The sequence below is a fragment of the Neopelma chrysocephalum genome, unplaced genomic scaffold, assembly GCF_003984885.1.
Source record: "Neopelma chrysocephalum unplaced genomic scaffold, ASM398488v2 Primary Assembly neopelma1_65b, whole genome shotgun sequence".
Lineage (NCBI taxonomy): Eukaryota > Metazoa > Chordata > Aves > Passeriformes > Pipridae > Neopelma > Neopelma chrysocephalum.
This window is the reverse complement of record NW_020897723.1, coordinates 3734870-3745720: the sequence shown is the minus strand read 5'-3', so window position 1 is coordinate 3745720 and position 10851 is coordinate 3734870. Positions and strand designations below refer to the sequence as shown.

General features: G+C 50.1%; 2 protein-coding genes across 4 annotated transcripts in view; both read right to left on the bottom strand.

The window, feature by feature from the left end:
- COG7 (component of oligomeric golgi complex 7) overlaps positions 1–10061 on the bottom strand; it is a 30815-nt gene extending 20754 nt beyond the window's left edge. The window contains exons 1-15 of the mRNA XM_027684058.1: positions 9910–10061; positions 9253–9337; positions 8296–8371; positions 7699–7797; positions 6651–6774; positions 6048–6151; positions 5496–5576; positions 4580–4717; positions 4356–4437; positions 3335–3451; positions 2949–3116; positions 2651–2706; positions 2214–2365; positions 1235–1404; positions 101–270 (exon numbers count right to left, since the gene is read on the bottom strand). Of these exons, the coding sequence (XP_027539859.1) occupies positions 101–270; positions 1235–1404; positions 2214–2365; positions 2651–2706; positions 2949–3116; positions 3335–3451; positions 4356–4437; positions 4580–4717; positions 5496–5576; positions 6048–6151; positions 6651–6774; positions 7699–7797; positions 8296–8371; positions 9253–9337; positions 9910–9943 (1656 nt within the window). The 5' untranslated portion in view covers positions 9944–10061. The remainder of the gene's footprint in view (positions 1–100; positions 271–1234; positions 1405–2213; positions 2366–2650; positions 2707–2948; positions 3117–3334; positions 3452–4355; positions 4438–4579; positions 4718–5495; positions 5577–6047; positions 6152–6650; positions 6775–7698; positions 7798–8295; positions 8372–9252; positions 9338–9909) is intronic.
- An 87-nt stretch (positions 10062–10148) lies between these two features.
- Positions 10149–10851, bottom strand: part of EARS2 (glutamyl-tRNA synthetase 2, mitochondrial) — a 6366-nt gene continuing 5663 nt past the window's right edge. For 2 of the 3 annotated variants that reach the window (XM_027684040.1, XM_027684036.1), the window contains exon 9: positions 10149–10851. This exon ends at the window's right edge or, in 1 of these variants, runs on beyond it. Coding sequence is in view for 1 of the 3 variants with exons in the window: in XM_027684036.1 (XP_027539837.1) it covers positions 10837–10851 (15 nt within the window). In the remaining 2 variants the exon portion in view is untranslated. The other variant, XM_027684037.1, reaches the window with a different exon arrangement.

Sequence of the window (10851 nt, the reverse complement as noted above, 5' to 3'; positions counted from 1 at the left end):
CACAACCTCCCGTGAGGAAGGCAAATACCGAGCAAGAAATGGTGAACCTTCTCCTCAGGACATTTCTGAGCATCTCTGCTCCTCGTCACAGGCTTCTCACCTTTGGGACTGCAGCCTGGAATGCTATGTCCTTGATGGGGTGAGCTGAGGTGCTCAGCATGGACAGAACCATCACCAGCACGTCTGGCCGGCCGGGAGCTGGGTCTCTGGAAAAGTGGAGCATGGCCTTGAAACCATTCCTGTCGTACACAGTGAGTGGAGAGAGACTGCCTGCCAGAGACAAAAGGAGAATCAGAATCAAAGCTGGCATTCCCCTCCCGTCCAAGGGCAGAACAGGAAAGATGGGATAAGGAACAGCAAAAAGAAATCACACAAACAAATTTTACTTCCTCCATCACACTCACAGACCAAGCAGCATACAGCACCTGCCCCTGATTTACTCTTGGCTCTAAGGCCAAGCCAGGATCTGAATGCCTGCACTGGGGATTCAGCAGCAGGTTTCATCTGCCAGCGAGAGATGTCAGGTGTGGACACAACAGAGATATGATGGGAAAAGCAAAGTGCTTTTCTTTGGCACACACAAGACTTGTCCCCTTACCACCACTGCCTGGCAAATCCACACCTGACCATCACCATCCAGCCCTTCCAAAATCTGCTAAACCTTCCACTTGAGGCTGACGGCAGAAGACAACCAGGTCAGGATGTCTCTGCAGCTCTCCTCTCCCAGCAGCAGCAAGGGCCAAGGCTCTGTGGCCCTGTCAGCAGGACATGCCCTGTGCTGAGCCCCTGGGGTGACACGTAGCCAGGTGACACTCTGGGAAGGGGCTGCAGGGCTGGGCCATACAGTGGGAAATGGAACAGCAGAGGTGGAAGGAACAGCTCTGCTTCGGGAAGTGGGACAACTCCCACTCACAGCTGTCTTTAGGTCCCTGTAGAAGAACTGCTTGCAGCTTGATTGAAGGTGTGAAGGCCAGAGAGTTCAGAAGCACGTTGCAAAGATCAGCCAGGACAGGAAACCCCTGACTAATGAGTAGGGAGGACAAGGACATTTCCATGCCATGATCCTTAGCACCTGCTCAAATTCTCAGACGCATTAAGCCCTTCATAGAACAATCCTTACTTGTCTCCAGCTGACCCACACAGCATGAAGGTATGTTGGCTGCTTCCCTGCAAAACCAAGAGCTCTAGTAACCCTCTAGTAAGCAGAGCTGGTGCACAGAATGATTGCACTTACTCGGTGTAATTGAAATTAAAGGGACAAAAAGGTTTTCTAGAGAAGCATCACAGGGAGCTGGATGCAAAGAGGCAGCAGGCTTCAGCTCGTAGCCTGGACTGGGGAGTGGAGGATCTGCCACTGAGCTATTTGGGAGATCTGGAAAGGGCAATTTCATTGGTGAGAAATCCCTGGAAAGAAAAGCATGTAGAGAGCTTATATTAACTGGGGACACTACATGAGATATACCATCTTCTGCCGTATTTGTCTCTATTCCCAATCCCTCATCCCCTTTAGGTATAAAGAAACTACAAGCTTACACTCTGAGTTCTTGAGAAATTCAAAAATTCTCTCTATTTCATATGGAACATGTTGCTGTTTCAAAATTCATTGAGGCAGATTTTGATTCTGTTACTATAGTGAAACTTAGTTTTAGAGCTTTGTAAGTCTGCCCTCCCTGTGCACAGCTTCCCTGGAACCCTCATCAGGGAGATTAAAGTAAATTCCAGCTCAAAGACATTGGAAGAAGCTGGGAATCTCCAGTAAAATTTCCTATATTATGGCAGACTGGATAAGCATATTGTAACATCCCCTGCTCTGAAGATCTGTGGATTATTTGGTTTGTGAGCTGTTCCAAGCTTCCACTGTATGCCTGGAAATGACTTTGCCACAGTCTGGAGAAAGCTGAGGAAAGTACTTTCTGAGTGACAGGTTATTATAAAAAGACCTGACTGTAAGGCTTTTGTTCCTTTAGCTCAACATCACCTTGTTACCAGGCAATGGGATTTGTCTCCCCAAGTTTCTGACCCTTGGAAGGCCTTGGTGTGCAATTACACAAACTGCAATTAACAGGTGCACAACTGCAGGAGAGACCCAATGTGCAGGTGGATCACTTGCCATCCCCAACCAGGGGCAGGTGAAAGGTTTTCCCAGACCTCCCTGCTGTAAACCAGTATTCCTCCACCCCAAAATCTGACTGTATTACACAGAGTTTGCTTACAAAGAGAATGTTTTGCTCCTGGATGGTGGAGAGAGCTCTTCGTTCAGGCCCTGGAATTCACTCTTCCCTGCACAGCTGCCTTCCCAGCTCTCCTGTGGTCCCAGGGTTTGAGAAGCACTTACAGCTTCACTATATTCATTGCATACAGCAGGCTAGAAAATAAGGCACTTCAGGTTCATGCTATAGAATATCAGCAAAAAAACCCCTGTTCCCCTGAAAAGAACCTTGTTTTTAATACTACTACTTAAAATAGAAATAAATACGAGTAATTTGGTTGCAAACTGCAACTGCAAGATTCACTGAGAGCAGGTGGATTCCAGTTTCCCTTCATTATAAAGTAGTGTAAAAAAGGCTGCCAGAGAAAGCCAGAGCAGGAATCACCTCTGATTTTTGTCCTTTATACCTCATGGACTGTTAAGTATCTGAGCATCACTCACCTCTGCTAAGCCAAAATTGGGTGGCGGTTTCTGTACAACAGGGGAATTGCTGAGACCTAAGAAAGATGCCAAAATGCCACAGATAATTTACAGAATACAAGGGTTTTCCACAGGTTGTTCCTTTGCTGTCCAACAGTGGTTTGGCTACAGTCTAACACCACTAGAGACACTATTCCTGAAAACATAGGACTGAAAGGCTCCACTTTCTCTTGGGACTGACACTAAAGTCAAAGCTCTCCTCTCTTTATGAATCCCCACGAACCCCAGTGAGAAGGGTAGCACTGAACTGGGAACAGACCTAAGGACTGTAACTCCTCCTCCAGCAGGCATGTGGAGGTTGTGCTGCCGTGGCGGGAGCCCGGGGCTGTGTCTGAAAAGGGCTCTGTGGCAGTCTGGGCTGTGGCCTCCAGCTCGGAGAAGTCCATCAGGGTGTAGCTCTTCATGCGCCGCGGGGCTGGTGGGAACACTGGGAACAGAGAGAGCCAGAGGAACAGAGAGAGCCAGAGAGGAACAGAGAGTCAGAGGAACAGAGAGAGCCAGAGGAACATTGCTGTCAGTGGCTCATATGCAAAAGGTGATGATGGCTACATGTTTTTCCTGTGTTATGAGATTGTTCTCCACATTTATTCCCTTCCAAACCCCTCCCCGCTGGCACACAGGAGCAGAGCTGCTGGTGCCCCTCACCTGGCACGTGGGCAGAGCTGGAGGATGAACCCTCTCCATCGTTCTCCTGGTGGGTCACAAGCTGCCTGTGCCGCCCCAGCGCCCGCGTGAGCTCGTCACTGGCCTGCAGGATCTCAGCTGGGGACAGAGGACAGACAGAACACTGACGTGCTAATGGGAAGGGCAGGGCAGTCCCACAAAACACTGCTGTGCTAGGGAAGGGCAGGGCAGTCCCACAGCACTCTCCAAACTGCTCATGAGAAAGGGACAGAGCACCTGAGGACCTGCCTGGAGCGAAGGCCGGTGGAGCAGCCTGTCCTCAGCTCCTCACTTGCCTTTCATTCCATTCTGCACACACTGCTGCTGATTTCAGACCTCTCTGTCATTTAGCAAGATCACTGTGAAATCTGATCCCATCTCTAAAGCACTTCTAGTTCCTGCCATTTCTTCTGCATTTTTCCCAGTGTACTCGAGTCTATGATCCAGCACTCCCCAGCTGAAGAGCCCTGGCATCCATGGATGTGAAAGGAAGGTGTGAGGCACAGCTGAGCTCTTGTGGTTGCTTTTTCGGGTGTCTGTTCAGCAATCAGCACCTCAGTCAGGTTTTCAAAGCATATGGACAGGACTGTAATGCCATCCTCTGGGAAGGGCTCTTTCACAACTGTGGAATTCAAAGATTCTGCTCTTATGACCCTCCTCACTATTACACTTACAAAATTTAAAACATTCTCCCTTCTGTGTTTATAGACAGGAAGAACTTCAATTTCTGCAGAGAAAAGGCCTCAAAAGCCTTCGGTTCTCTGAACATCAGAACTCCAAAAACTCTGGAAACCACCTCAGCTGGAAGAAACAGATTCACTGTTTAACTTTGGGCTGCAAGTGAGAACAGCTTCCTCCTGGAGGGGCAGCAGGAGACTCAGTGCCCTTGCCCTGGGTATGGCGAAAGTGGAGTGCCCAAGTTCTCCCCTCCCAGAGGAAAGACACACCCCTGTCACAGCAAAGGGTGACAAACTGAGCTGCAGAGAAGTGCAGGTTCTCTTACCCAGGACCTCGTCGTCAGCCAGCGCCTCGCTGGCCAGGCGGAACAGCAGCGGCCTGAGCTTCTCACAGCGCTGGGACAGAGCCTGGGGGTGGAATGTTTCATGTCACTGCTCAGGAGAGCCCAGGCACACCCACACCTGGATCTCTGTGATCACCTGGAAGTGATGCTCCCTCCAGCAGAGGGAGGAGGAAGAGCATTTATGCAAAAAAAAAAAGAACATTTACCTGCAGGGTCTCCTGGTCAGCTGGGGATAGTTCTTGTCTCCTGTAGTTCTCCAGTAACTCATCCATCTGTCTGACATTCTCAGAAACCTCTCTGATGGTGTTCACTCGTCGGGACACCTGAGCTGACCTTTCTTGTTCCTGTGAGGAAGAATGAAATAAAGGTTGATGATGGTTTGGCTGATACAGCCAGTGCATGGGCTTGGCTGGGGCACTCTGGGTCACACCTGGGGAGTTCCTTCCTATAAACACCTTCTTGCAGGCAGAGGAGACACAAAGCAGGACAGGTGAGAACAGGCCCCCAGCTGCATCCCCCCTCCATGCCAAGGGCAGAGAGAGAATCCCCCTGCCCCACTCAGGGCACCCTGTGCTGGTCCATACAGGATCCATCTCACCACAGGCACGAGTGAGACTTCAGAACTCAAGCTGGGAGTTGGTGGTTTGTGCCACACAGAACAACCTGCTCAAAATGACCAGAGGGATTTGTTAAACCAAATCTCCCACATAAGCAGAGAAGTGGGAGCTGTTTCAGATGGAACAGGAAAATGGACAGGCCAGACATGCACACACACACTGTGTGCAGGAAAGAAGCAGTTCTGTACAGATGTGGCTGTTTTCCACCTAGGAACTGAGTTTATTTTGGAAACTTCCTACCCCTACTGCAGTCCTACTGCCAGGATCCCACTGATGGGGAAGTGTCCCACCACCCAGGCTCCTGGGAATAGACATTCACATCTTCCCTCTTCCTCGCAGTGGCATATTTTAGCAAAACAAAACAAAATGGTCCCACACTGTAAATTCAGAATAATGAAGACTGAAAATGGCCCCTCCTCTGGGGCTGTATTCTGATCAGTACAGAGGGTCTCCTGCCAAAAACTGAATGCCACATGCCCTCCCACCCTCCCCCAGGAGCTCCCACCTCTCTGACCACACTCTGGATGAGGTGGTTGGCTGCCTGCAGGTCCTCAGGGTGGCTGCTCTTCAGGAGCCTGGCCAGGAGCTGTCAGGGCAGAGATGGGACAGCAGTGAGCAGTGACAGCAGTGAGCAGCAGCCCCTGGGCACTGTGCTACAGGCACACATCACACACGAGACACTCCAGTTCCTGTAATCCTGGAAACATGTGGGCTCCTGCCCCATGATCTAATTCAGGTTATAATGCTGCCTGCACAGAGTTTGGCTGTTGGGGTTAGGAACTCTCTGGCTCTGCAGAACTTCTGTAAGACATGGAGAAGCCCTTCCTTGGGAAGGTTTCATAGAAACTGATGCTTTTCTATAAAGAAGTTTCATTTTTTACTAAGCAAACATTTCTGACAAAGCCTCACAGCATTCTCTAGCTGTTGTACCACAGGAAGGATCAACATTATTTTGAGACAGTTTCTTTGAAACAGCATAAGCTCCCAAAATATTACTAAGCCTCTTTTCTCATCAGTACAAATCAGAGGGTGCATCATGAAAACTCTTAAGGTTTACCTTGGATTTCTCTTCATCTGTGTCAAAAATAGAATTCTGAGGTCTTGGAGAAGGGGGGGGTAAAATTTTGTCTTCTGGTAGTTTGGGATCTTCTTTAACAATGCCTGGAACAGGTAACAGTAGCTGTTCAGTGCTGCCTGAGCTGCTGGAACCCTGATGCTCAACAGTGTGGAGGGTTTTGCCTGGGATTTCTGGATTACCACTGAGGACTATTAAATATAATGGAATGGATTAAAAATTCAGCTCAGGAACCCTCTGAACCCATCTCTCATAATCCTGGGAGAGTATTCCAGGGCAAAGATCATTCTGAGTTTGTCCTGTCCCTTTTCCCTGCTCACAGTGTGAGCTCTGTGTGAACAGAGGCCTCCAGGCCAGCCTGAGCTGTGACTCAGGGAGGCTGTGCTTTGGTAAATCCTTTTAAACAGCTCCATGCATCCTTCAGTACCCAACCAGCCTGGCAAGTGTGGCCTTTGTCTCTGTTCCTTACACACAGCACGTTAGGAAAAAGCTGAGTCACAAATTGAAGGGGACAGATATCTGGGGGGGGGGGGAAACCACATGGCTTGGGAGGCTAAAAAGGAAACTGAAATAACAGAACTGAACCTTGTTTCTTCAGCATCTGATAAGCATCCCGGATTTTGACTTCCTGAGGAAACCAGACTGTCCAACTGAATATCACTTCTGTGACCCTCAACTTGACTTTTTCTGAAGACCAAGTTCCATAGTACTGAAAACAAAACGGTAAAGAAAGACAAAATTTTAGGGTCAAACCCAAAGCACTGGTGCCAGATCTGGCACAGGGATCTGGCCCTGAGGGGTTTGTGTCCAGAGACCAAGGAGAAAATGGATTCACAAGAGTTTATTCACAGGGCTGTCAATGGTGTATTTTGGGGTTTAGGGAACAGTGCATCCAACTGTGGCTGTAAACAAAAGGAATGTATGGTAATTACACACATATTGTATGACAATCAAAATGAAACGACTTCAAACTGTTCTGATTAGTTATTGAATCCAAAATCCAAAGGAGTTGTTTTATTTTAGTGAAAACAGATCTGTGCTTTAACTGCTTCCCTTAACTGCTCCAATGCAATCCCACCATTGGCCCCAGCCAGCCCCAGGCACAGGAAAACTGAACAAAACCAGAAAGTTATGGGCTTTTATCAGCATCTGGATGTTTTCTCCAACTTCTCTTATTATTGCCTATGAGCTCTCACTTTAACATATTATAAAAACACAAACCTACCCAAGATCAGGCATTTCAAACTCGTATCAGGATGCCTGTCCTGTCAGAACAGCAGACAGAATTGTTTGCAGTGACATATTCTTTAAACTCTGTGGTTTCACTAGAATTTCATTACCAAGCCTGGGACTGAGAGAAGGGGTTTTGTTCTTCAGTTGAGCATTTCTCTGAAATCAGCTTTTTGCAGCTCTGCCCTCGGGCTGATGCAATGGAAAATGAAACATGTGACAGTGGTAAATGTGTGCAGGACCCACCAAAAAGGGGAATCGATGTCTGCGGTGCCAAGAGGGCACTTCAGGCAGTCCCAGGCCTGCCCTGCTGCACAGGAACACGGCCAGAAGATCCCACAGCCTCTGATAAAGCAGGGCTGCATTTCTCATCCTGAAAGGCCCTGTAACCACCACCACCTACCTTGGGGGAAAGCACTTTAATCAGCTCATTCAGAAACCTGAATTTTGCTATTTCACCGTGAAATCTGTCACCACAGTTGTTCACACAGGTCTCCAGCACCTGCAGAAAACAAAATGTTACCAACAGGAACTGTACAAACCAGGCTTGGGAACTTTTCAAAGACTTTGCTGTTATAATCCTAAATCTAAGAACTTTCTGGCACTGCATTAACAAATACAAGACACTGAGAAAATTGTGCAGCAGGGACACATATTTTTCCTTCAGCAACTTTATATAGCAGCATGTTTAAGACTGTCTGCTCTGTTCTACCTGTCACTAACAACTTCCAGGCCCCTGCCCTGTGGTGGGACACAAGTCACAGACAGAGCTGCAGACCACAGACACACCACAGCAGAGTGATGTGGGGAGGAACAGCAGCAGCTACTCCCTCTGCTCTGCCCTGGTTTCTGTATTCCTGGTGCAAGGGAAAGTTAAAAGGGAGAGACATCCAAGAAAAACAGAAAGGGAGAGACATCTAAGAGAAGAGAGAGCTGTACTGTCTGCTATGCTGTTCTACCCACCCAACTCTGTTCCCAAGTGTGGATGGAAGTTACTTACAGTGAGTGCATGGAGAGCTTCCCTCTCCTGAGGGGACTGGATTTTATGTGCCAGCAGCCTCAGCGCAAGCAACGGGCTGGGGAGGAGCAGAAGCAAGTCAGGTCACAAAGTTCCCAGGAAAAAGAAATGCTGCTGGTTTTGCTCTGCAGAGGAGAGCAACTGCTGCATTCACAAGAGGAGAGACACCCTTCCTCGGGCACAGTGCTGGACGGGGGCTGGCACACACACAGGGGGTGAGCTGGAGCCCAGTGATCCCAGTGCTGATCCCAGTGCTGATCCCAGCGCTGATCCCAGTGCTGCCCTCCCCCGTGCCCGGGGTTGTCCCTTGGAGGGAGCAGCAGGGACAGGCTGGGGGATCTCTCTGGGCAGGCAGGGAGAGCTGGCTCTCCACAGCCACTTTGGTGACAGCCCAGACAGTCTGTGCCAGCTCCTGGGCACCACACAGGTGCCAGACTATGAGCTCTGAGCTGCCTGCTCTAAGCACAGAGATGACCACGAAGCTTTCAGAGGTCATTTGCCTAATTAGTCCTGGCTACTTCCCAGAGAGCCCAGACTATCAGCTGGAAGGTGGGGAAGTCCCAGCAGAGACCACCCACCCCTCAGGAAGGAAAAGCTGAGGCTGAGCTCCCTCAGGGCTTCCATGCAGAAGTCCCCATGAGGAATCCTTGGCCAGACTCCAGAGGGGCTACTGAGGGCACAGCCAGCAGGACCTGACACCTGGTGCTGTTCCAGCAATGGATGTCTGAGCCCATTCCCAGGCATCACCCTCCACCAACCACACTGGCATACACCTATTTCCAACTCATTTCCACTCCCAGGAGCAGCACTGAGCCCATTCCCAGCTCCTTCTCCAGCTCCCCACACTGCTGCCCCAGGCCCCTTTCCCCCCAGGCCCCTTTCCCCCCAGCCACGAGGGCAGCTCAGAGCCAGACACAAGGAGCTGTGCCCCTGCCTTACCCCTCTGTGTCGGCGTTCACCTGGTCACAGAACCGCTGGATGCATTCCCAGTTTTCCTCAGGGATACTTGGGTCAGTGGCCTTGTCTTACAGAGGGAGAAAAGTGAGAAAGGCAGCAGCAGAGCCCAGGCTCAGCAGGAGTGAGCGGCTCAGGGCAGGAAGTGGCTCAGGCCTCGCTGCTGCTGCTGCTCTGGGGCTTTTAGCAGCAGAAATGGGATGAGCAGGAAACAGCTGTTTCTAAAATCTGCCTAAAATTACAGTCCCAAGCACACTTTTAAAGTCAGGCACAACCTGACCACAGTAGACACTGCTTTTAGCACCAGAAACTTAAAAACCATTTCCAGGCAGCTCTCCCAGGACCATCCGGCAAATGCCGTGCTGGAACACAGGCACTGTTTTCCCTTTTACACAGTAAATTGAGGGGAAAAAAGTATTTTTCTGCTTTATCCACTCCCCAATCTGTTGTTGTTCAACCAGCTTTGGTGGTCGAGAACGGACAGGAGAGTTGGGGAAGAGAGATACAGTGACAGCACCCATGAACATCACCCTAAAAGTGACAGAGCTGAAGCTGCCCCAGTGCCCACCCAGTTTGGAAGTGGCACTGGTGCCAGCGGCCAAGGCAGCCCCATCCCCCATGCCCATCCCCATCCCCACTCACTGAGGCAGCGCTCCAGCTCCCCGGTGCCGGCCATGGGCTCCTGTTCTGCTCCGCCCCAGCAGGAAGCAGATCCGCAGATCCACCCGCCCTCGCTCCTCGCACGCCCCCGGGGGGAGCCCACGTGAGTTTTTGTGGTGTGCAACTGTTCACTGTGGGCGTGGGCTCAGTGAAACACCCCCCAAACCCCTTTGGCAGCTCCTCCCCTCGCTGGCGTGCAGAGCATTGGTGAGAACGGGACGAAAAGTCACCACGTTAATTTAATAATTAAAAGGGCATCAGACAAAAGAGGAAAAGACATTCATTCCAATCTCTGGATCGGGGATATTTTTAGCAGAACCATGCATATGACACAGTACACAGGGAGGAGAGTTCCCCTCTCCAAGCAGCTCACTTAGCTTGGCAGGACACCAGGGCAGCTAAGAAGGCAGAAGGTCAAACATATATATATTTCTATATATAAAAATACCTTCCCCACACAGTATTTACTGGGGACCTGTGTTGTCGTAGCTGTAGGTACCCTGATTGTGAAGCTATCACCAAAAAGAGACTCATCTGCTGCTATCAGCAGTTACTTCCTGTCCACGTGGTCTGAATTTAAATGCTGATAAATGTCTTTTTCTCCCACCCTGGAAACCAGGCTCCCTGCACAAACCAGGCTCCCTGCACAAGGTGACAGCAGGACGCAGCTGAATTTGGATTTGGTTTCTCTTCCAGACAAAGTGGTTTGTGCTTAGTGCAGGTACATACAGACCTGGAAACAGCATGGACACCTGCCTGATCTAGAGCCCAGCTCATGTGATCAGAGAGAAACGTGCTGAGATCAAAACCACAGGTGGAGGACAATGGCACGTGCTCCTGTGCCATCCCAGAGCAGCCTGGCAGTGTCCCCGCTGGGTCAGCTGGACAGGGCTCTGTGGATCCGGTCACTCAGCTGGACAGGGC